The 26,557-nt window shown below is 45.5% G+C and overlaps 1 protein-coding gene across 4 annotated transcripts in view; it reads left to right on the top strand.

Moving 5' to 3' along the window:
• DIS3 (DIS3 homolog, exosome endoribonuclease and 3'-5' exoribonuclease) overlaps positions 1-21,180 on the top strand; it is a 52,588-nt gene extending 31,408 nt beyond the window's left edge. For 3 of the 4 annotated variants that reach the window (XM_073580376.1, XM_073580375.1, XM_073580377.1), the window contains exons 15-22: positions 788-915; positions 2,586-2,672; positions 2,863-3,019; positions 3,813-4,027; positions 4,719-4,887; positions 18,961-19,119; positions 19,205-19,327; positions 20,371-21,180. In XM_073580376.1, the coding sequence (XP_073436477.1) occupies positions 788-915; positions 2,586-2,672; positions 2,863-3,019; positions 3,813-4,027; positions 4,719-4,887; positions 18,961-19,119; positions 19,205-19,327; positions 20,371-20,454 (1,122 nt within the window). In that variant the 3' untranslated portion in view covers positions 20,455-21,180. The remainder of the gene's footprint in view (positions 1-787; positions 916-2,585; positions 2,673-2,862; positions 3,020-3,812; positions 4,028-4,718; positions 4,888-18,960; positions 19,120-19,204; positions 19,328-20,370) is intronic. The other variant, XM_073580378.1, reaches the window with a different exon arrangement.
• Positions 21,181-26,557: the final 5,377 nt, after the last annotated feature.

Raw genomic sequence — 26,557 nt, 5'->3', positions numbered from 1 at the left:
ATGTATCATTTATTGGGCTGCTGCTGTAGTTTTCACTAAAATCATGCTTTTATCCACAGGAGATTATCATTAGAGGACTAGCAAACTCCCTGCCATGTAGTCCTACATATTCATGAGCTCTGTATAACCCCGCCCACCACTGATTGGCAAGCTTTCTGTGTACACTGTATGTGGGCAGAAAGCTACCAATCAGTGGTGTGGGCGAGGTTTTGCAGGGCTCAGCATTCAGAGTACTGTTAGATCTGCAGCCTAGAAAAGAGTGATTTTATCAAAATGACAGCAAGCTGCTCAGTAAGTGACACATCACTGGAGTCAGGGTCTCTGCCCCTTAATTATTCTGCTCTCAGATGGGGTAGCAAAAACCTGGTGACAGATTCCCTTTAAACACTCACACTTTTCAATAATAACCATCACAGTTGATGATGGAATATTTGAGGAGGGAGAAATGTTAAGCACTGACTTGTCAATAATAGTGACATCCTATTACAGTACAAACGTTTAAAAGGCAGCCCGCATGGATATGTGCTTGGGTTATTACAATTATGAGACTCATTGAGAAATCTGAAAATAGTTTTAAGATGTGTGTCCCAATCCTTTAGTCCATAGTGTTTCTTGTATCTGTGAAGAATTGGATGCTTTATACATGAGGTTTATATTTTAAATGGTGCCATCAAGGAGTGAGTCTAATGCAATTTTGTCTCTAATTGTTAGTGATGAATGTGTCTTACTAAACCGAACTTCCACAATTCTGCTCATGGCGTAGCCGGCTAACTTTTCTCTCTTGCAGGCTTCCCTCACCTATGCCGAAGCACAGATGAGAATTGATTCTCCCAGCATGAATGATGAGATTACCAAAAGTCTCCGTCTGCTGAATAAATTAGCAAAGATTTTGAAGAAGCGGAGAATAGATAATGGGTAAATTATTGAATATGTTTTTGTTTCTGACCTTTGCTATAAACCTCTGTAATCTATCAGTGACACTGAAATGCTTTGTTTGTTAAAGGGACATAATAGCAGAAGATAAATTATTCTAAAACAATGTTTCCCTCTGCAGAACAGTCCTCCCATGTCTGAGTGATGCCTGGCTGAACAGATAGCGTATGTGTTTAAAGGGAACCTGTCAGCAGGACTGTGCACAGTAACCTGCAGACAGTGTCAGGTCAGCGCCGTTATACTGAATAAAGTGATACCTTGGTGATGAAATCCGTCCTGTGGTTGTTGTGTAATCTTTATTTTCAGTTTGGAGTTAATGAGATTCTCGTGCTCCAGGCAGGGCTGTGGAGGGGTCTTCATGTGGTGCTCTGCTTACATATTCATCTGTATGCCTTCTGACAGGTCACTGATCCCTCACTGACCTGCCCCCTATTTTGCATGCTGAATATAGTATGGTTTGAAACAAAAAATGATTTCATCAACCAAGGTATCATTTTAATCAGTATAACGGCACCGACCTGACACTGTCTGTAGGTTACAGTGCACAATCCTGCTGACACGTTCCCTTTAAAGGGCTATTCTCTGACGTATTTGACAGCACTGGCACTGTCTGGCTCTGGGCCTGTGCAAGGGATAAAGTTCAGTCTTCCATCCAGACAATCAACATCAAAACATAACACGTGTCACAGGCACTAATAGGCCATTACATGGGTCAAAACATGGTGATGAGATATCTGTCTAGAAAAGAGCTGTATTGATGCTGGTGAGCCATGTTTGTTATGTCCCAGCATTGCTCGGGCCCATCATTAACAGAAAAGTGCTCTAATCTGCAGCTGGAAATGGAGCTACATCCGACCCCAGCTATTTAAGACCTTAGATGCTTCTGTCAATAGTGACATGCCAGGAAAACCTAAGATAATGAGTGAGACTAGTTCCCTGAGAATTGAATAGGTACATCAAGGCAGAGTTCCGTTAAATAACATATAAGCCCGACATACCTGAAAATGTTCACAGATAATGAGGTCATCGGCATAAAGTCCAACTAAACTTATTCTACTAGCCAGTTCAGCCCCCCCCCCGTATAGAAGAGGTACTAGGGAGGCGAATTGCCTCAACTGGCAATGGCAGACTGGGCAGGCGATAGTGGGCCTTCCTGGAAGGTTCCCTATGTAAGGTGAAAGGGGCAGATGGACCATTAACGCAAACATTAGCAGATGGGGCAGAGAAAATAATTTGTACCCATTTAGGAAATTTAGGGCCAAAACCAAAGTATTTTAAACGATCTATCAAGAAAGGCCTTAAGTGAATCTAGTGAGGTTAAACGTTAACCCCTTAGCGACTGCCGATACGCTTTTTAACGGCACTGAAAAATAAGGGTATAGCGCCCCCCCAGCATCGGAATTTCTCCGGGGTCTCGGAGTTTATTTTGATGAACTTTGCGTTGGTTTATGTCGTAGTTTAATAAACCAGCTGAAGATTCAGACGAATCCCTGTGTCTACCACAATGTGTGCACATAAAATAGTCATTATTATGTGGGCTTTTTAATATCAAAAGTTTATTTTTTGCAAAATTAAGTAAAAAATGTTATGTGTTTTTAAGTGTGTAAATAGGTTTAAAGCATAGTACTTGAATTTGTGCTTTTGTGTTACAGAGCTTTAACACTTTCTTCTCCGGAGGTCCGATTTCATCTGGATAGTGAAACTCATGACCCTATAGATCTTCAGACCAAGGAATTGAAGTACGTTGAAGATTGTGATATTGTGTTTGTGTGTATTGGTTCAGTTTTAATGGTTGATTTTTTCCTTTTGTACCATACAACGACAATAAACAATAATCATTATGTCTGTCATTCAGCTTTTTGAAATCGAGGCAAATCTGCAGTAATGTTTGTTCATTTTTATAACTTTATCTGCTTCACTCTATTTTAGGGAAACCAATTCAATGGTGGAGGAGTTCATGTTGCTGGCTAATATTTCGGTGGCGCAGAAGATTTATGATGAGTTTTCCGAATATGCTTTACTCCGTAAGCATCCAGCCCCACCTCCTGGAAACTATGACATTCTTATCAAAGCTGCCCGCTCCAAGGTGATGTTGCATGCTGCTGACTTATCCTCTTAATCTAAAACAATGAAGTATGTTGTTTTGTTTAGCACCTGTTCACACTAGGTGAAATAAAATTCCCACAAATATGTCTCGGCAATATAGGGAATCTGTTACCAGCGTTTTGCTGTTCCATCTGCGAGCAGCTTGATGTAGGGACGAATATACTGTTTCCAGTTCTCTGAATGCTTGGCACTGTATAACCCTGCCCACAATACAGATTGGCTGCTTTCTGTGTACACTGTGCATAGGCAGAAACCTTTCAAATAGTGGTGATAGGATTATACAGAGCTCATGATTTTGGAGGAGTACTTGGACGTAGGTTTAATTTTCCTCTAGTTATAATCTTTATCACAACTACAGCAAGCAGCCCAGGAAATGACAGTGCCCGGATCGGGGTCTCTGTCTCTACATTACATTGTTCACAGACTAGGTGGCAAAAAACCCAAATGGCGCAGCAAATAAGACGAGGTAGGTCAGTCTTCTAAATTAATCATGGTTATAAAAAAATAATTGCACAGGCTTAGGGAATTAGTATTAAAAGTCCCAGACTTGCTCAGTCACAGGGGATTTCATGTTCTACTGTCTTGTACGTGGCTCTGACTTTTCATCAAGTATTTGTAATTATAAACAATTTTTTTTTCATAGTTCCAGTTCTTTATAGCCGTGGAGTTTTTTTTTCTCCATGTGCTGCTTTCAACATATAATGTTGCTTGCTTTGTAGAGCATTTCCTATAACACTTCCCTGTCTTCTTTTCTTTCTTTTTTTTCTTCCCAGAATTTGGATGTTAAGACTGATTCTGCCAAGGCTCTGGCTGACTCTTTAGACCAAGCGGAGTGTGCAGAATTTCCCTACCTGAACACGTTACTGAGAATCCTAGCAACGCGCTGCATGATGCAGGCTGTGTACTTCTGCTCAGGGTTGGATAGTGACTTCCATCACTACGGTCTCGCCTCTCCCATTTACACACATTTCACTTCCCCTATTAGAAGGTTTGTAAATATGGCCAACAACTGAGTGCGGGCAAGGCAAAAACTGACATCATGAATGCTGTGTGGTTTGTTTGCCTTTAATGCACGAAGATTTGTTTAGTTTCTCATAGTTGCTTGTCTTACTGGAGCGGCAGCTCCAGGGAGAATATGAAGTTACATCCTCCCTGCAGCCGCTTGCTTCCAGTCATCCGAGTCGTTACAGTCACCTCTCACTATACTATGCGCATGCTGTAATCGCCTGCTCTGCCGGCTGTCAATCCTTCGCTGCAATCAACGTGCCAGTAAGTGATTAGATCATTACCGTACAGTGAGAGGTGACTGTATCTGTATCCACTCCCTGCACTTCCCCAATAATTGGAAGCAGGCGGCTACAGGGAGCCTATAACTTCATTTTCTCCCTATAGCCGTGCTTCCAGCATAGCAGGCATGACTTAAACAGTATTTACCTGCAGATTAACCCAGTTCTTGTGAACATGACATGTTCCCTTTTAAAGGGGTAGGCCAGCTTGTATAGTAATGTATGCTCAGGTTTGAAATCAAGTATTCTCTGAAACTATTGGATTTGAAATGAACAGTATTGAATGGCAACTGTTTAATACAGGACCTTGGTCATGGGGGCATATTGGCCAATCTGTCACTTTTTACGTATTTGTGAAATCAGTAGTGTAAGCTTTTTTCCTATTCCTTCTAGATATGCAGATGTCATAGTTCACCGGCTCCTCGCTGTAGCAGTGGGTGCAGACGCCACTTATCCAGATCTTACAGATAAACATAAACAAGCGGAAATCTGTAAAAACATCAATTTCAGGCATAAAATGGCGCAGTATTCACAAAGGGCATCTGTTGCATTTCACACACAGGTATGTGTTTTTGTACCCGTCAGCTGACAGCCATCTAACTTCTCTGGCCATTTGTACTGAGGTCTGTCTGACAGTTATAGCTCCTGAATATCCTTAAACCCCACACGCACGTCCTTGATCACAACCCCACATATTGACGAGGTTGGCCTCAGTCTAATGTGTATGGGGGCCGTAGACAGATAACTTTCTGGAGAGTTAAGGATCTAGCGTGTCATATTTCAGACTGTCGATCCTTTCATTCTCACGGAGATAAGCCGTCTTATGGGGGAGATGCTTTTTCATAGAGAACATGAGGGTTTAAAGTGAGTGCTCCTGTGTATGTAAGAGCAAAGCAAGATAGCTGCCATCCGAACCATCCAAGGCAGAGGTGGGCAATTAATTTTCCCAAGGGTCCACATGAGACACAGACAGTTTTGGAAGGTTGAACCAACAGACTGAACTTAATTCTGCTCATTATTATTATATTAATTTTTATCACTTAATTCTGCTCAATATTAAAGGGGTATTCCCATATCTAAGATTCTATTCCAATATGTAGTAGGTATCGGATTCGCTGTGTTGCTTACCCCATGTGCTGGACATGACAGTAGCTTAGGTATCCATGGTTATAACCATGTGATAAGTAATCTACTGCAATGATTACAGCCCCCACGAAATGGACTTTGGGGCTGTGGTATCTGACGGCACAGTGGACCCATTGTGGTATGACCTTCCTACCTCTTTTCTTTATATCCTGACTTTAATCTACTGACTTTTGATGTTTTGTTGGCACCTGTTAGCTGGATAACGTGCAGGGTACTACTACTACAAGTAGATAGATGTCTCAATGGCTTGGATATAACTTTTGGTCTTTTTACCTGGTGTGTGTGTGTGTGTGTGTGTGTGTGTGTGTGTGTGTGTGTGTGTGTGTGTGTGTGTGTGTATCTCTGTTGCCTCAGATTTTTATTGTCTGTGTCCTTCTATATACTTTTTGTCCATATGATGTAATTTTTACATAATTTTATAATTGAATTAATAAATCACCAAGGTTACTTACCGGTAGCCGGTTTTTCCGGAGCCCATGACGGCACACATGAGAGGGGGGATCCACCCAGCCAGGACAGGAACCCTACTGAAGATAAAAGGGCGGGACCTCTCCCTCGCTTCAGTTGGTTTACAGAGCATGAGGCCCCCCCGGGTTAGTACACATGGTAAAACTATCACCACATTATATTTAACTAAAAAACACCCAAACTATAGTGCACACCAAAGGAGTGATAAGGGGGGGAATATACAGGTGCCGTCATGGGCTCCGGAAAAAACGGCTACCGGTAGTAACATTGGTGTTTTCCCATCTCCCATGACGGCACACATGAAAGACTTTTGTAGAATAAGACACCTTAGGGAGGGACCACCGCTTGTAGAACCCTTCTACCAAAGGTTAGGTCAGTAGAGGAAGATAGATCAAGTCGGCGGTAGTGCTTAAAAAAGGTCGAAGGTGAGGACCAAGTAGCGGCTTTACAAATTTGCTCAATCGATACCTCAGCCTTCTCTGCCCAGGAGGTAGCCACGGCTCTGGTCGAGTGAGCCTTGATGCCTTCTGGAACCGGAGCGCCACTTGCAGAGTAGGGTAACATAATGGCCTCCCTGATCCATCTGGCAATCGTACTTTTAGCTACCCCGTACCCTTTTCTACTACCCTGAAAAGCTATAAACAGGGATTGATCTTTCCTCCACTGACTAGTTATTGACATTTATTGTAATATGGCTCTCCTTACGTCCAATGTATGGAACTTTTGCTCCCCAGGGTTTCTAGGATTATTACAGAAAGCTGGCAAGGAGATCTCTTGAGTCCTATGAAACTTTTGGACCACCTTGGGGAGGTAGGCTGGGTCTGGTCTTAGAACCACTCGGTCATCCAAGATCTGCGTATATCGCTCACTCTACGGGCTGATGTTAAGGCTACCAATAATACAGTTTTAAGTGTGAGTAGTTTTGTTGACAGCTCTTGTAATGGTTCAAAGGGATCTTTGGTTAAAGCCTCTAAGACTAGATTCAGGTCCCAGAGTGGTATCTTTGGGATAATGACCGGCCTCGACCTGCCACAGGACTTTATGAACCGGGACACCCACCTACTGGCTGCTAGGTTGCAGTTATATAGGGCCCCCAGAGCTGAGACTTGAACTTTGAGGGTGTTAGTGGCTAACGCAAGTTGCAGCCCCGACTGTAGGAATTCTAGGATAGGTCCCACTGGAGCTACATCCCCTAAAGGTTCCCCCAGGAAGTCTAGGAACTTTTTCCACGTTCTACGGTAGATTTGGGATATTATAGGTTTCCTACTCTTCAACAGGGTGGAGATTAACGCTGGTGAGAATCCCTGGTGACTCAGTAGCGCCCTCTCAAATTCCAGGCTGCCAGATGGAAGCCCTTCACATGAGAGTGGACTACTGGACCCTGGGAAAGCGGGTCTGGAACCTCCGGTAAGATCCATGGATCTGTCACTGACATGAGTCTCAGAAGGGAGAACCAAGACTTCCTCGGCCAAAATGGAGCTATAAGAATTATTCTCGCTCGAACCTCCCTGATTTTCCGGACTACTACGGGGATCATTGTTATCGGGGGGAATGCATAGGCCAGGTCGAACTTCCAGGGTATTTGTAGGGCATCTACTGCGATGGGACTTTCTCTTGGATTCAGTGAGCAGAACTTCCTGACCTTCCTGTTGTGTGAGGTGGCAAACAGGTCTATTTCCAGCTTGCCCCAAGCTAGAACTATTTGTTGGAAGATTTGGGGGTTTAGCGACCATTCCCCCTGTTTTAGGTGTCTGCGACTCAGGAAGTCTGCTTGTGTGTTTTCGACCCCCTTTATATGCAGTGCCGTGATGGATAACAGATGTTGTTCTGCTAAATGGAAAAGTAGATTTGATACTTCCATGAGGCCCCGAGATCTCGTTCCCCCCTGGTGGTTGATGTAAGCTACTACTGCACAATTGTCCGTCATGACCCGAGTGTGGCGGCCCTGAAGCAAGGGGAGAAAATGTTTCACGGCTTTCTCTACTGCCCATAGTTCTTTTACATTTGAACCGTGACCCTTTTCTAGCAAGGACCAGGTTCCCTGTATCGAGTGGGATCTCAGGTCTTCTCCCCACCCTGTGGCACTTGCGTCGGCTGTAATGATGTCCTCGACTGGTTTCTGCCACGGGACACCGGCTGTTAGATGCTCTTCTACAGTCCACCAGAGTAGGGAATCTCTTACCTCCATGGAGTGACATAATTCGCCCTCTAAACGCCCTTTCAATTGTTTCTGCGCTGACAGAACTTCCCACTGCAGTTGTCTTAAGTGGTACTGTGCCACGCTACCACGGGTATGCATGATGTCAACGAGCCTAAAAGGGACATTGCGATCCTCAGTGTCATAGCCGGCCTTTGTATTGCTGTGCGAGCTAGGCTTCTTATCTTGGTCACTTTGTTCTCTGGTAGGAGGCAGCGCTGTCGCTCGGAGTCCAGTATTAACCCTAGGAAGGATTGCACTTTTACTGGTGTTAATCTCGACTTGGGGGCGTTTACTATCCATCCTAGCCCTATTAAAGTTGATATCACTTCCTTCTCTTCGTGTGCGCAATGGGTCTCTGACCTCCCAACGACAAGAAAGTTGTCCAGGTATGGGACGATCACTATGTCTCGGGAACGAAGGAATAGCATTACTTCGGCCATCACTTTGGTGAAAACTCTAGGGGCTGTAGACAGGCCGAACGGAAGGGCTTCGTATTGGTAGTGTTTGACCTGACCTTGGACATAGAGCGCTACTCTCAAGTACTTTTGATACTCCCGATGAATTGAGATATGATAGTAGGCATCTTTTAAGTCTATCAATGCCATGAGTCAGTGCTGGAACAGAATCTCTGTGGCCGTATTGATTGACTCCATTTTGAAGGAGCAATTGTCTACCCAGTGATTGAGTCTCTTCAGGTTGACTATGGTCCTCCAAGAGTCGTCTGGTTTTTGTATTAAAAAGAGGGGGGAGTAAAAACCCCTTCCTTCTTCTTGAACTAGGACTTCCTGTAGGACTTGTTTTTGCACTAGTCCCAAGACTTCCGTCTCCAGGGCCAGTTGTTGGTCTTGGGCTTTCCTTCGGGGTGTCATTATAAAGGTGCGTCTGGGCGGACGGGTGAATTTTATTTTTATACCGTCCTTGATTATGCTTAGAACCCATGTACTGGGGGAGATATTTGCCCAGGCGGAAAGGAAGAGAGAAAGCCTTCCCCCTACCTCCGACCTGATGTCATTGGGGAGATTTTTTGGAGGAAGTAGAGGGCCCTTTAAACATATAGCCCGATCCTCTCCTTTCTTTAAAGTCCCAATTTTTCCTATCTCCCGGGGGACGACCCCTGTTAAATCTTCTCCTCCGAAAGGGCTGCTTTTTGGGTTCTCCCGGAAATCAGGGAAAGCCTTTCTTCCTATCCCCTGCGTGCTCCAAAATTTCCTCTAGTTTTTTTTCCCGAAGAGGAATTGGCTGTCACATGGAATGGAACATAGTCTATGTTTCGATGGCAAATCCCCTGGACACCCTTTAAGCCACAGGGCTCGTCTTTCCGCATTTGACAAGCTTGCCGATCTAGCTGTTAATCTCGCGGAATCTGCTGAGGTATCCGCTAGGAAAGCCACTGCTCCATGTACCAGTGTCAAATTAGACAGTATTTCATCCCTAGGCACTCTATCCCTGATCTGATCCTCTATTTGTTGTAGCCAGACCATGAGGGCACGAGCGGTACAAGTACCAGCTATTGCCGGTTTTAATCCACCTGCCGATGCTTCCCAGATATGCTTCAGGAACCCATCTGCTTTTTTATCAAGCGGGTCTTTCAGCACGCCAGAGTCCTCTAATGGTAAAATTACTTTTTTTTGAGGATTTAGCTATGGCACCATCAATTTTTGGGACTTTTTCCCAGATTTCTGAGTCTTTTAGTTCAAATGGGTACCTCCTTTTCGATGTAGAAGGTAAGGCACCCGACCTCTCAGTTTTTTTCCATTCCCTGTCAATTAAGGCTTTTATCTTATTTACAGGGAAGGTACGTTGTTTCCTTTCCTCCAGTGCTCCAAACATAACATCCTCCAATGATTGAGGAGTTTTTTTATTCCTTAAGGCCCATTGTAGACCTGACAGCTTTGACCAGTTTTTCTATGTCCATTGTTGCGAAATACAGACGGCCACCTATATCGCTGTCCGAGGAGGATTGTAAGGACTGAGTTGAGGAAGAAGAGGTGGAGGGGGACAGGGATCTTTCCCGACCTTTCTGCCCTAAGGCCTCTGAATCAGAATTCCTTTTGCAGCCTCTTTTACCCGTCTTTTTAAGGGCTGCCTTTAGGGAGCCTTTCACCTCCTCTTCTATTACAGCCCTAAGGCTTGTCACTAAATCAGGGATTTCCTCCCGTATGATTTTGTTTATACAGTCAGCGCAGAGGTCTTTCTGCCACTGATCTGCCAGCGGGTCTCTGCATAGGGCGCAATCTCTATTCTTTGTTTTGCCGCTAGACTTCCTTGACCACTAGTGATCAAACAAAAATGGAACCCCGTTACCATAAGGGTGACATTCACGTAGATCACGCACCACCGCTGTCAATCAAGGGTACCGATCTCGGAGGCTCCTCAGATGCACTTGTGACGTTTTTTCTGGACGTCTCAGAGGCATGCCGGTCGCGTTTACAACTGCTGCTCCCCCCACTCGAGCGGCTGCTCCCTGGTATGCTGGCGGCTCGGCATGAGTTCTGGGCATGAGTGCGTCTTCTGTGGTCATCCTTCTTTATGAGAGGGATCCACTGCACTCTCTGCCTCCTCCGGTGCCCATTCACAGCCCCTCCCCCCCCCCCCCCCGCCACGCCGCCAGGATGATCTTTTACCGGCCGGCGTTTTTTTCATGGACGCCGCCATCTTGGATCCGGTGCCGCCCCCGACGTCACGCGGGCACGCCCATTCCCAGCGTGCCTTGCATGTGACATCAGAGGGGCGCGACCTGGAAGCGGCCGCCCCTCCTGGATGCCAGCAGAGGGAGGAGGGCGGCGCGTCAGCCACAGAAGAGCCCCAGGACCCCTGACCGTGCTACCCTAACGCCCGCTCGGACGCTGAGCCTCGGGGGACCCGCGGACGGCGCTTCCACCTCCGACGCCCAGCGCACAGGCTCTGCCTGCTCTTCCACGCTGACAGGTATGCAATCTTTGGACCGCGGTCTTCAGCACACGGGTCCCTGTCAGGAAAGGAAACCTAACTGAAGCGAGGGAGAGGTACCGCCCTTTTATCTTCAGTAGGGTTCCTGTCCTGGCTTGGCAGATCGCCTCTCTCATGTGTGCCGTCATGGGAGACGGGAAAATATTAGATTTGATATTATTCAATAGAGGTTCTTTTGCTCCTATTTTTTGTTGTCGTCAATGATTGCTACGGGAGTATACCTGTTACTTACTTATTAGTATTTGTAGCATTGGTGTTTTTATTCGTGGTTTTTTGTATTCATCAATGTTAAAGGGGTATTCCCATTTCCAAGATCCTATCCAAATATGTAGTAGGTATCGGATTCGCTGTGTTGCTTACCCCATGTGCTGGACATGACTGTAGCTTAGGTATCCATGGTCGTAAGCATGTAATAAGTAATCTACTGCAATGTTCGGCACATACAGTTGTGGCCAAAAGTATTGACACCCCTGCAATTTTGTCAAATAATACTCAGTTTCTTCCTGAAAATGATTGCAAACACAAATTCTTTGTTATTATTATCTTCATTTAATTTGTCTTAGAGAATGAAGCAACACATTGATCATTTCACACAAAACTCCAAAAATGGGCCAGACAAAAGTATTGGCACCCTCAGCCTAATACTTGGTTGCACAACCTTTAGCCAAAATAACTGCGACCAACCGCTTCCGGTAACCATCAATGAGATTCTTACAATGCTCTGCTGGAATTTTAGACCATTCTTCTTTGGCAAACTGCTCCAGGTCCCTGATATTAGAAGGGTGTCTTCTCCAAACTGCCATTTTTAGATCTCTCCACAGGTGTTCTATGGGATTCAGGTCTGGACTCATTGCTGGCCACCTTAGAAGTCTCCAGTGCTTTCTCTCAAACCATTTTCTAGTGCTTTTTGAAGTGTGTTTTGGGTCATTGTCCTGCTGGAAGACCCATGACCTCTGAGGAAGACCCAGATTTCTCACACTGGGCCCTACATTATGCTGCAAAATTTGTTGGTAGTCTTCAGACTTCATAATGCCATGCACACGGTCAAGCAGTCCAGTGCCAGAGGCAGCAAAGCAACCCAAAAACATCAGGGAAATTCCGCCATGTTTGACTGTAGGGACCATGTTTTTTTTCTTTGAATGCCTCTTTTTTTTCTCCTGTAAACTCTATGTTGATGCCTGTGCCCAAAAAGCTCTACTTTTGTCTCATCTGACCAGAGAACATTCTTCCAAAACGTTTTAGGCTTTTTCAGGTAAGTTTTGGCAAACTCCAGCCTGGCTTTTTTATATCTCTGGGTAAGAAGTGGGGTCTTGCTGAGTCTCCTACCATACAGTCCCATTTCATTCAGACGCCGACAGATAGTACGGGTTGACACTGTTGTACCCTCGGACTGCAGGGCAGCTTGAACTTGTTTGGATGTTAGTCGAGGTTCTTTATCCAACATCCGCACAATCTTGCGTTGAAATCTCTTGTCAATTTTTCTTTGCCGTCCACATCTAGGGAGGTTAGCCACAGTGCCATGGGCTTTAAACTTCTTGATGACAGTGCGCACGGTAGACACAGGAACATTCTGGTCTTTGGAGATGGACTTGTAGCCTTGAGACTGCTCATGCTTCCTCACAATTTGGTTTCTCAAGTCCTCAGACAGTTCTTTGGTCTTCTTTCTTTTCTCCATGGTCAATGTGGTACACACAAGGACACAGGACAGAGGTTGAGTCAACTTTAATCCATGTCAACTGGCTGCAAGTGTGATTTAGTTATTGCCAACACCTGTTAGGTGCCACAGGTAAGTTACAGGTGCCGTTAATTACACAAATTAGAGAAGCATCACATGATTTTTCGAACAGTGCCAATACTTTTGTCCACCCTCTTTTTTTATGTTTGGTGTGGAATTATATCCAATTTGGCTTTAGGACAATTCTTTTTGTGTTTTTTTCATTTAAGACAAATTAAATGAAGATAATAATACCAAAGAATTTGTGTTTGCAATCATTTTCAGGAAGAAACTGAGTATTATCTGACAAAATTGCAGGGGTGTCAATACTTTTGGCCACAACTGTAGGTATCGGATTCGCTGTGTTGCTTACCCTACTACATATTGGGATAGGATCTTGGAAATGGGAATTAAGTCTGAGGACCAGCTGCTGTGAATACATATTTTAGGGCTCATTATAATGTGTTTTCTTATCTGTAACTAATCAGTCATTTAATTTAGGTTTTTCTTTTTTTAAAGTTTATAAATCACATGCTCCTGTTATTCTTTTTTTTTAATCAGATAAATTTTTATTTATGATAACAATTACATCATATACATGACATCAAGCAATTGTTCACATATAAACATGTTTTTATAAACAAAAACAAAACTCCTCCCTCCCTTTCCCCCCTCCGAGGTCCCTTCAGTGCCTTCCCCGTTCCTCATCCAGTACTCTTTCCAACATCCATATATAGTTATGTAATGTGAATATCTTCCATATCCCAATACGTCCCTCCCACCCCTCTAACTCCATTCTACCCATGGCTGCCATATCTTGTGAAACACCTCAAGTTTATTTCTCTTAGTGTAAATACTTTTTTCCAATGAAATTATATGCTCCGCCTGCGCAAGAAAGTCCCGTCTAGTCGGAGGCTCCTCTCTGATCCAAAACCGTGCAATCAATTTCCTTGCTATGAACAACAGTCTAGCAATCGCCAGTTTGACCATAGCCACCGCTGCCAATTCTTCCACAAAGCCTAAAATACAGATCAAAGGGTCTCTGGGGATTACACATTTATATATCCATTCGATCCGATTCAGTACAACTGTCCAGTATGTAGACAATCTAGGGCAACACCACAACATGTGCATCATATCTGCCCGTTCCTGCAAACACCGTGGACAATCGGAATCAGACCTCAAACCCATCTTGAACAATCTATCAGGAGTTCTGTAAGCTCTATGAATTACGTACAGCTGAGACATCCTCCCAGGTTCGCTCATAGAAATCTTAGGCACATATTCTAAAATAGATTCCCATCTATCATCACTTATTTCTCCCAATTCAGCCTCCCATTTCACTCTAGCCTTGATGGGATGACTGACTAGAAATGTAAATAATAAATCTCTATACACTTCTGAGATTGCCCCCTTCGTCTCGCTGTTCCCCAAAATGGAGGCCAGCGTGACATCAATCTGGACCTCAACAGGCCTCCTCCGACATTGCGACCGATACGCATGCTGAATTCTTTTATAATGATACATATTTGAGTGTGGAAACTGGAACTCTGATTGTAGCTCCATGAATGATTTAAGTCTCCCCTGACCCACAAGCTGACCCATCCGTCTGATTCCTGCCTCTCTCCAAAGCCCAAATCCCTCCATTCGCTGGAATTCTTGTAAATTTATGTTATCCCACACTGGAGAGTATTTAGTAAGGCCCGTGACACCCCTAATCTGTTTAACTTTCTCCCATACCTTATGAATAAGGAGAACCGTAGGAAACCTAGAGCCAAATTTTAAAAACTGCCCCCCTTCCAGGCTCTCTCCCAAAGGCCATTTCCCAAACAGCTTTCTCAAACTACTGGGCGATTGTTCCTGTCCCGTCTCCTCCCCCCATCCTCCCATATGTTGACATTGTGCTGCTAAAAAATATACCCAGGGATTAGGAAGCGCCACCCCCCCGTCCTCTTTCGGCCTCTGCAACGTTTCTTGTTTAAACCGTGGGCTTTCCCCCCCCCCCCCCCCCCATATTAGGTCGCCGAACAGCGATTTAATTTTACAGAACCTACTCTGTGGGATCCAAATTGGAGAATTATGCAGTACATACAGCAGCTGCGGCATCACAATCATTTTTAAAAGATTTACCCTTCCAATCACCGAAAGATGTAATTTATTCCACGCCGAAATCTTGGAACGAACTTTTTGTAGCAGAGGGCTTAAATTAAGTTCTTCAAAACTACTCAAAGGGAGGGCGATCTGTATCCCCTGATATTTAAATCTCGAAACTACTCTCAATTTCGGTGATATTCCAACCTCCCCAATATCTCCATCTACTGTATCAATGGGCATGATGCACGATTTATCCCAGTTAATTTTGAGTCCAGAAAATTCTCAGAATTCCTCAATTAATGCCATCGCATTATCCAAGTTCTCCCCCGAGTCCCCCAGGTATAGCAGAATATCATCAGCGTACAGAGACACCTTCTCCTCCTTCCTTCCATAAACAAATCCCTTTATCTCCTGTGTATCCCTTATTTTAATAGCTAGGGGTTCCACGGCGAGGGCAAACAGCAACGGAGATAATGGGCATCCCTGTCTCGTACCCCTATGTAGTGAGAAACTATCAGATAATTTATTGTTTACTCTGATTTTTGCCGTCGGAGAGGAATACAGCAACCCCACCCAAGACATAAACCTAGGCCCGAACCCAAAGCCCAACAGGACCGACCACAAGTACTTCCATTCTACACAGTCAAAAGCCTTATGGGCATCCAAAGACACTACCACTCTTTTTCCAGCATTATCGGCCGGAATTTGCATATTTAAATATAATCTTCTTAGATTGATTGCTGTAGATTTATTGGGCATAAAACCCGATTGATCTGGGTGAATTATTTTAGCCACCACACGGGTCAACCTGTTGGCCAAGGCCTTTGCCAATATCTTAATATCTGTCGTAAGAAGTGAAATCGGTCTGTAGGACTCCGGATCCAAAGGGTCTCTATCGGCTTTAGGAATGACCACAACAATGGCCTCTCTCATAGAAGTAGGCAGCTGTCCCCTCTCCAACGACTCATCAAATACCTTCACCAATTTAGTTATTACTTCATTTAGTATTTTATAGACCTCCGTTGGAATACCATCTGCCCCCGGGGCCTTATTACCCGCCATGTCCGCCAATGCCACCCTCAACTCCTCTGCCGTAAGCGGCCTATCCATCCACTCTCTATCTTCATCCCCCAATCTAGGAAGCTCAATCGTCCCCAAATAACTGTCCATCTCCTCTTGACCTTTATGTGTCTGTGAGGAGTATAACTCACTGTAAAACTGTTTAAATACTTCCAAAATTTGATCCCCCTGTGAAACCACGGTACCTTCCTTATTTTTAATTGCATATACATGGGAAGATTCCCGTTGTGCCGACGCCACCACTGAGAGCAGGTGCCCCACTTTTTCACCCTCCGCGTAGAATGCCTCATTCTGAAACGCCCGCCGTCTCTCCGCCTTACGGATATGAAGTTTATTAACTTCCAATTGGGCCACTTTCATGCGGGTCTGCGTATCTGTATTACACTGCGCACCCAATGCCTCCTCCGCTGCCCTTAGTTCCTCCATCACTGCTTTGTCTTGATTTTGAGACTTAGTCTTATATCGAGATACTTCTCTGAATAAAATCCCTCTCAAAAAGGCCTTCATAGTATCCCAGACTATATGGCCCTCAGCACTGCCTTCATTTATCTTAAAAAATTCTCCCAATTCTTCTCCCACCTTTCCCATATCCAGCAACCGTAACCAAAAGGGGTGAATTTTCCATCCCATTCCTGTCAACCTCCCTTGCCCTCCCAATTGTAGAGACACCTCCAGTGGACAATGATCCGATAGGACCCTGGGCAGATATTCCACTTCCTGTACCAAGTCATCCATTCCCTCATTTCCTAAAGCCACATCAATACGAGATAAAGATCCGTATGTCGCCGAATAACATGAATAAGTATATTTCTCCATATTCCGAACTCTCCACAAATCTATCCAACCAATCTCCCTCATGTAGTTTCCAAAAGGTGTCACCTTCCCCCCCTTCCCACCCCCCGTATGTTTACCTTTATCCCAATGATCATTTGCAATATTATTTACATCACCGATTACAAGCAACGGGACTCCCATCCATTTCCCAGATAAGTCCAGAATTTCCTGTATCTTTTTTCTAGAGAATGGTGGAGGGATATACAAGGACACAATACATAATAATCTATTCAAAATTCTGCATACAATAAACACGTATTGCCCGTCCCTATCTATTATAGCCTCCACTTCTTCGTATGGAGTAGAATTGTGGATTAAGACCGACACTCCCCTTGCATAGGCCGAATACGTCGAGTGATAAGCCTTCCTCACCCATCTTTTTTGTAGCATTGCGACTTTATCCTCTACCAGGTGAGTCTCTTGGAGGCAAATCACTGAGGGCCTCAGCTTCAGCAGATATTGTAAAATTGCAACCCGTTTTGAAGCGTTAGCGAGACCCCTAACGTTCCAGCTTAGAATCTTAATTCTATCCCCCATAATATGTTGCAATCCCAAACATTAGACACGTTATAGGTAGAATCTCGATCCTCCCCCATCTCCCCCTTTAAATCATCCACACGACCATTCAGAGCTGCAAGGGCAGATTTGTTGTACATTACCACAGAGAATATGTCCTTGAGCGTCGGCTCTGCTACATCCAGTGTGTCCGGCTGCTCAAGCTGGCCAGTACATGCAGCCACCTCAGGGGATCTCCATTCCTCCCCACCACTCTGTGGCTGGCCCCCTCCTTCCTGCTGTGTCCCAGGGACATGTTCTGGGTCAGGTCTCTCCCCTTCAGCCTCTGACCGCTCATTAGCAGCCTCCTCTGACGTTCCAGCCGAGCGATCACCTCCATCTTCCTCTGATAATGCCGCACTCGCCCTTGCCGCCTCCTCTGCAGCCTTGGCGCCATCTTGGGCCTGAGCATTTCCAGACGCTGCCAGCTCCTTCTGTCTCCTGCGCGTCATCCTGCTGCGGGGCTCTTCTCCACCCGACCGCACTCTACTCCCTGCTACTCCCCAGGTTTCTGCACACTCCGTGGGGGAATTTCAGCGTTCGGCGGCGCTGCAAATAGCTATAATCAGGGAGATTGTGGCAGGAGAGCTCCTCTGCACGTCCTCTCACATCGTGCGCTAGGCCACGCCCCCCCACATGCTCCTGTTATTCAACGTTAGAGTAACCATCGGTATCTTTTTTTTTTTTTTTTTTTTTTTTTCTGCAAAGCAAGAGTACATGCGCAAATTATAAGTTTTGTAAGATACCTTTACATGTGCTTCTTTCTCCACCTGCACTGATCATTCATTCTCAAAATTTTGAATTCACTGGTTTAAAGGAAATCTGTCATCAAGTGTTTGTTACGCCATCTGAGAGCAGCATAATGTAGGGAAAGAGATATTGATTCCAGCGATGTGTCACTTACTCAACTTCTTTTATTTTGATAAAATCATAGTTTTATCTGCTGCAGATCTAGCTGAACTCTGAATAAGGCCGGGGTCACACTTGCGAGAAACTCGCACGAGTCTCACGTCTCAATAACTGGGACTGCCGCCGGCACTCAGAACCGGAGATTTCTATGCAGCTGAGCTCTCTGGTCGGCGGCAGTGCCGAGTATTGAGACGAAAGACTCGTGCAAGTTTCTCGCGAGTGTGACCCCAGCCTAACCCTAACTCCTCGTCTCTCATATATTCAATGGTATCTGCTACTGAAGACACAGATGCAGATCAAATTAAGATGTCGAGTAGAGTAGCGGGTGGCCCTTTGGCTTTCCTGGTCCGCACAAGAGCAGCCAATGGTTTGCATGTGGCCCCCGGGTCACACATTGCTTAGGCCTGATCTAAATTCACACTTGTGTAGGCTGTACAGTGCATTCATGATTCTCCAATTGGGAAAGGGGTATCATCCCTGGCTGTGGGAACATATGGGGATGGCAGGAGAGATATTTAATATGTCTTCACCCCCCATATCTGCTGTTGGGAGAGTTTGGCCCGTCAGGTGAACCTGGCAGGTTTTTCTGACGAACATCTTGAGTATTAGCACCTTGGTCCATGTTTGATCAATGTTCATACTCTTGCTTTATATTTCTGTTACACTTTCATCATGTCTTTTAACAGCTCTTCTTTAAAACAAAAGGAATCGTAAATGAAGAAGGATACATCTTATTTGTTAGGAAAAATGCAATTGTAGTTCTGATCCCCAAATTTGGTTTAGAAGGCACAGTGTTTTTTGAGGGAAAGAACAGAGTAAAATGTCAGCTAACGTACAATGACGAGGTAAGTAAGGGAAGGGGAATATATAAAAAAAAAAATACTTTGTATTTGTTTAGAATATTTTCACTGTATTTTGCTTCATTTTCAGATTCCTTCATTAACTGTGCAAAATACAACATTCTACATGTTTGACAAAGTAAAGGTTAAGATTACGCTGGATGCATCCAACATCCAGCACCAAAAAGTCTGCATGGACCTAGTAGAGCCTGAGGTCAGTACTTTTACATAAGGTTAACGCTGGTTGTACAAACAGCAAATCAACTTTAGACTATGTTCACATGCAGCATTTTTATGCACTTTATAAGCTGCTTCTTAGAGCACCAGCAAAGGCTAAGTATTTTTTCTTTTCCTGACTAAATTTGAGAACAGCAGCGTTTTGTACATCTGCAGCATGTCAATTCTTAGTGTTTTTGCAGTGTTTTTTCGGCCATATAAAGCAATGAGAAAGTGTGGAAAAAAGGCAGTAAAAGGGCACCCATACTGTGCTTATATGCTGCATCTCGTACCGTATATACTCAAGTATAAGCCGAGGCACCTAGTTTTGCCACGGGAAACTGGGTAAGCTTATTGCCTCGAGTATAAGCCGGGTAAGCATTGTCCCCCCCGTCGCTGTCCTGGTATGTGTGGCTCCCCCCGTCGCTGTCCTGGTATGCGTGGCTCCCCCCCTCCTGTCCTTGTATGCATGCATCCGATTACAAAAAAAAAAAAAAAATCTTACTCACCCTTCAGCGTGCTCTCGCAGCACCTCGTTACAGCTTCCAGCAGCTCTTCCTGTGTTGCGTGATCACACGGCACTGCTCACTAAAGTAATGAATATTCCCTCCATGCCTATGGGAGTGGAAACACGTGCACATTCTTTACCTTAATCAGCGGTGCCTCGTGATCGCTCAGCACAGGAAGAGCTGCAGGAAGCCGACACCAATGAAATGCTGCGAGGGCACGCTTAGTGCTGGTGGGTGAGTAGGATATCTTCTGGAAGCCGGTGGCTGCAGCTGTCACTGTGCGCACTATAAAAGAAATGAATATTCATTTCTCTTTAGCAGCAGCACAGGCTTTATCCACAGCCGCCGGCTTTCTGGGACATTTGACTCGTGTATAAGCCAAGGGGGGCTTTTTCAGCACAAAAAAAGTGCTGAAAAACTCGGCTTATACTCGAGTATATATGGTAATTAAACCTTACAGAATTCTTTATTAGAGAGGCAAATATAGTTATCTCGTTTAGTTTAATAGAAATATTTGCTCCTTTCTTGATAGATTCCAGGTCTAACCTCAACTGAGAATGATCAGATGCCAAGAAATGGGGAACCAATATCAAAGAAGAGCAAGCTGGGACAATAGGATAACTTCAGAAGAAGCACAATATTTTACTCAAGGATATTTTAAAGAAGTAATACAGCTCTGCTCACTTGTGGATGGGGAAGGAAGAGAGTTGGTGGTGTCACATCTACAGATATGTTGGGTCGTATGTGTGAGCGTCGGGTATCGTGAACTGTGCTATTTCAATGACTAATACGGGTGGATGATGCCTGGCTGTCTACTGTACATGTGGTTTCAGTGGCCCTCTCACATCCTCAATCCAGATTACCCATTTAAGCAATTTTATTCTTATTTTTAGCATTATGTGCAGGTCTTTGGTATAAAAGAGTATTTTTATTTGCAATCTATCATCTAATTGTCTATTTCTAGACCATGTTGAAGGAAATAAGGTTTTGTCCATTGCTGCTCACTTCCGTATCAGGAGGAGTATTGCTGATGACATGTCTGCACATACCTGCCTGTAAGTGTTCATAATCGGCTGGTATCCTGCAGCGGTCCTATTCATTACAATAGAACACGTACACATTAAAGTGCTGCGAGAAATGTTGTTGCTATGTAAATATTCTTCTAATACCTGCAGATAAAAATTCTCGTCGGATTGGAAGTTATTGGTTCTGTTTACCTCCTCAGGTTGAACTTAACAGCGACAGACAACTCCTTTAATTTTATAAATGTAGTTTCAACTGAAAGTCTACCTTTGTGTACCCCAATACGACTTCTGTATTTTATAAAGCCAACTTCCATCTCTTCTGACTACATTTTATTTCAAACAATCATCCTGTGATATGGATTTTCCCAGTTACATAAACCACATTTCCATCTTCTCTGTCCAAGTTGGTGTTCCGTGCACTTCTATGGAACCAAGATTACAGCTCTGTACAAATTGTAGTCATAATATGACCATCAGTATAAGGCCTTAAGCTGGAGTCACACATAGCAACTTACCAACGATGCCGACAACGATATCAACGTGTCAGGATCGCTGGTAAGTCGCTATGTGATCGCTGGTGAGCTGTCAAACAGACAGCTTCACCAGGGATCAGCACAGCGATGCCGAGCGCCCGGCATCGCTGTGTTTGTTAGCGCTGATGCCATATCCCTGTAAAAAAAAATAGAATTAAAATAAAAAATATTGTTATTCTCACCTTCCGACGTCCCGCGCAGCCATCCTGCCTCTCTCCACGCTCCGGTCCAAGTAATCCTTTGCGAGAATGACCGAGAATGTCACGGTCTCGCTGCAGCGCGACGTCTCGCGGTCATTCGTGCAAAGGATCACTGGGACCGGGAGCGTGGAGAGAGGCAGGATGGCTGCGCGGGACGTCGGAAGGTGAGAATAACAATATTTTTTTCCAGCTGATTGCTGGTCTCCCGCCTGTCACACACAGCGATGCGTGCTGGCCAGCGGGAGACCAGCGACGAAAAATATGTCCAGAGGTTTCTTGCAGCGATCAGCGATACCGGCAGGGGGGCCGGTCGCTGATCGCTGTCACACACAGCAATCTCGCTGGTGAGATAGCTGTTGTGTCACAAAAGTTGCTGTGTGACTTCCACTTTAAGCTGTGATTGCACAATAGTTTTGTACGTGCAATTCCATTGTTTTACTTAAAGACTTCTATAAACTTTAAAAAGTGTATCTAGTGGAAAATTATTTACCAAAACCTTTATTTCCTGGAGTCTGTAGACAGCACACCATCAGGTTATTCCTGCTCCAGGTACAATTAGTAGAGACCCTTTAATAAGCAGTAACTAAAATAATTAGCTGACGTCCGGCCTATGATGGGCACCAATGAACACTCTACCTTGTATGTTATACAGCAGTGGTTCCCAACCTTTCTGATCTTGCAAGCCACATTCAGTACTGAGAGAGGGTCACGAGCTACATCCAGCTCCCACACCCTTCAAAGTAGTGTCAACCAAAGCTCCGATTACAGGTATAATGATAACCAAAGCTTTTCCACAGAAATCACTTCAAAGCAGTGCACTGAGATCCAGGGATTCCCACAGTACCCCCTATTAAGTATTCTCACATCAAGGACTCACAACACACTGTGACATCCATCTTTGAGCACCTCCTCTAACAATCCTTCAGTGTACCATACAGTGTACCTAAAACATCTCTAAACCAGTAAATGTGCATCCAGATCTGCTCTTCTGTGCAGGGCTACTCACAAAATTCACCATTTTGAGATGTACTCTTCATGCCTGTTTGCTAGACCTGGAACTAGGGCAACAAGCTGGCAGACAGTTGCGAGCCACAATTCATTGGATCGCGAGCCACATGTTGCTCCCGAGCTACAGGTTGGGGACCCCCATTATATAGCAATAAAAAAAAAAAATCTAGGCTGACATGTTGTTCAATCTATGGACTCCAGAAAATCAAAAATTAGCAAATTAAAAGCTTTGCTGGGTTAATGTAATCAAATTTCAGCTTCCTGATCTTACTCTGTCGCCTAATTGGGGGACACAGAACCGTGGGTGTTATGCTGCTGTCCACTAGGAGGCGACACTATGCATAATCTGAAAAAGATTAACTTTGGCTCCTCCTCTGCAGTATACACCCCTGGACGGCGTCAGCCTTCTCCAGTTTTTGCTTAGTGTCGCAAGGAGGCACACCTTTTTTCTTCCGTCTTTTTTTTTTTCGTCCGGAAATACAGATGAAGAAAAGAGGGTCTCCAGCGAGACTCCCGGCATGGCTCCCTCCTCGGTCCCCTATTAGGGGTACCCGGTTGAGGTCGAGGTGGCTATTCCCCATGTCGCTCCCTCCCCAGTCCCTCGGGTCCTGGTTCGAGGTCGAGACCCCCTCCTTCCCCAACCCCTTTAAGGGGTCTGGGTTGAGGTTGAGGCGAGGATGAAGACCCCCTGACGGTGACAGACGCACCCTCCCTAATCCCCCGCAGGGGGCATTAGGTTGAGACGCCTCAGGTAGGGTCGGAGATCAGGCAGCATTCCGCAGCTTCCAGGGAGCCCAGGCCGGCTGAGGGATCCTGTTGGGGCTGGGGGAGGGTGCGGAGTGGATGGCACAGCAGAGACAGAGCTTTTTCTGCGTCCCTGTCTCTGCAGCAGCAGTGGCTCCATAGCGCTTCAGGGGCCCCACATACAGAAACCGCTACCCCTGCTACCCCCACCGCTATCCAGTCGACCATTCTGGGGGGGTCTGGTACAAATCCACCCCCCCCCCCCCCGGACTACCGCGCCGCTCTGGAGCCCTCCTGGGCATCAGGCCTCTAATTTAGACCGCGGCTTCGGCCTAGCCGAAGCCGCCGCCTTTTCCCCGCCCCCCGGCCCGCCCCCCAGATGACCAAAATGACACACTGGAGTGTCATAGAAGGGGCAGATTGAGGCAGAAAGGGGGCATTTTTACACAGCCCAGCGCGCCCTTTTCAGCTCTCCGCCCCCTCCTCCCTCTCCTCAGAGTCCCGGTGGCCATTTTTTCTGGATGAGATCCAGGAGGGGAGCATCACAGCGGTCTCCGGGGGGCACAGAACTGGGATCTGTCGGCGCTGGACCTAGGGGCACACCGGTGGGGTAAGCTCACAGCTGGGTTCTCATTACTCAGCTGTGAATCTATACTTCCTATAAGGCTCTCTGTGGGTTCCCTCTGCGTAGCCACCCCTGTACGATCCCTTATAGCCAGCCTCTGTGCACTATGCTGGGCTCAAGGAAGAGAACCAGGCAGGAATGTTTCTATGCATTCTGCACAGCCTGCAAAGCCACGCTCCCTAGTGGCAGCACGTATCCGCACTGCCGGGACTGCATCCTGAACTCTAGGTCAGAACCCCAGGGAGTCCCTACTGACGCTTCAGTGTCACAGGCCACGCCGGAATGGGCAACTCAGATGTCTCAGTCCATGACACAGTCCATAGACAACCTAACTGCTACATTGCTGCAAGCTCTGCAGAGTCGGGCCCCGGCTATGGACGGTACACAGCAAACGGACAGCTTGTCTCAGGAACATGCTGCTTCCGACTCTCACAGACGTAAGCGGACCCACAGGTCTCGATCACCTGAGTCGCACTATAGCACAAGGTCGTCCCCCTCCAGGGAGACACAGCGTCATTCCAGGGGAAGAGTCTTGAGGAGATCATTTGCATATTCCCAGTGCCTTCTGGGATAAGTGAAGAGTCTCCGCGAGCTCAACGATCACTGGGTTTTGGCCGTTGCAGCTGAAAAGAGGAAATCGGAAAACCAGGGGAAGAGTCTTGAGGAGATCATTTGCATATTCCCAGTGCCTTCTGGGATAAGTGAAGAGTCTCCGCGAGCTCAACGATCACTGGGTTTTGGCCGTTGCAGCTGAAAAGAGGAAATCGGAAAACCAGGGGAAGAGTCTTGAGGAGATCATTTGCATATTCCCAGTGCCTTCTGGGATAAGTGAAGAGTCTCCGCGAGCTCAACGATCACTGGGTTTTGGCCGTTGCAGCTGAAAAGAGGAAATCGGAAAACCAGGGGAAGAGTCTTGAGGAGATCATTTGCATATTCCCAGTGCCTTCTGGGATAAGTGAAGAGTCTCCGCGAGCTCAACGATCACTGGGTTTTGGCCGTTGCAGCTGAAAAGAGGAAATCGGAAAACCAGGGGAAGAGTCTTGAGGAGATCATTTGCATATTCCCAGTGCCTTCTGGGATAAGTGAAGAGTCTCCGCGAGCTCAACGATCACTGGGTTTTGGCCGTTGCAGCTGAAAAGAGGAAATCTGAAAAACCGCGCGCCGATAGGCGCGCGAAATTTGAATCATCTTTCATCGTTTTTAAGAGATCTCAAGATGGAAGAGGCCAGGAGCCATTTGGTGAGCTGCATTTCTTGCTACATGTTCACAGATTTACCAGTGGAAAAGCCAAACTTCACATGCCACAAATGCAAGCTTGTGTCCCTGTTGGAGGAAAAGTTGCAAAATCTCGAAGAGAGGTTAGCTACGTTGAAGATCATTAAGGAAGGTGAAGAGTTCTTGGACAGAGCAGAATTATCTCTTCATGTTACAGAAAGAGAAGAAATTCGAAGTGCACCTGAAGAAACAGAGGAATGGAGACATGTGACCCAGAGAAGCAGGAGGATCAGGAGGCAGTCAGCACCCATACTGCTCAGGAACCAGTACCAGGCTCTCACGCAGGAAAACGATGAAGAAATACATCAGGATAAGACTTTGCCAACAAACAGCAACCTTGTACGCCTTCAGAGTCCTCCTGGATGGAGAAAGAAAAATGTTGTGAAGAAGAAACGGAGAGTGGTGGTCATGGGGGATTCCCTGCTGAGAGGAACAGAGGCCGCTATCTGCAGACCGGATATAACTACAAGAGAAATGTGCTGTCTTCCAGGTGCAAAAATTAAAGATGTGTCTGACAGGATATCAGGACTCTTCAGACCTACAGATGACTACCCATTCCTGCTACTACATGTGGGGACAAATGACACCGCAAGAAACGACCTGGAAACCATCTGCAGAGACTTTGAAGACTTAGGCAAGAAAGTGAAAGAACTGGGAGAGCAGGTGGTCTTCTCTTCCATCCTCCCAGTGGATGGCCATGGAACAAGGAGGTGGAATAAGATTCTGCAGGTGAACAACTGGCTACGTCGATGGTGCCGTCAGCAACGATTTGGATTTCTGGATCACGGAGTGAACTACTTATACGATGGACTACTTGCTAGAGATGGGGTGCACCTTACGAAGACTGGAAAACATGTATTTGGAAGTCGCCTTGCTACACTTGTAAGGAGAGCTTTAAACTAGAACAACATGGGAAGGGAAGCAAAAGACCAGAAAAAGCCATACACCTGACAAATGCTATTGAGAACTCTGCTATTAGTAGTGGAAAGGAAGAACAAAGACAAAAGAATCTAATTAATAAAAATATTGGAGAAAGAGAAACCAATCACAAACTAAAATGTTTCTATACTAATGCACAAAGCATGGGCAACAAACAAGGAGAATTGGAACTACTAACACAGGAAAAGAAATATGATGTCATTGGAATCACTGAAACTTGGTGGGACAATACACATGATTGGAATACAAGACTAGAAGGATACAACTTATTTGCAAGAAACAGACTTGATAAACGAGGAGGGGGTGTCGCATTGTATGTTTGAAACGCGTATATCTGCACAGATTGAAGCTTCAGAGACTGGGAGTTCTG

Source organism: Dendrobates tinctorius, unplaced genomic scaffold (assembly GCF_039654945.1).
Source record: "Dendrobates tinctorius isolate UK_male_01 unplaced genomic scaffold, ASM3965494v1 ptg000064l, whole genome shotgun sequence".
Classification (NCBI taxonomy): domain Eukaryota; kingdom Metazoa; phylum Chordata; class Amphibia; order Anura; family Dendrobatidae; genus Dendrobates; species Dendrobates tinctorius.
This window is presented reverse-complemented; position numbering and strand designations above follow the sequence as displayed.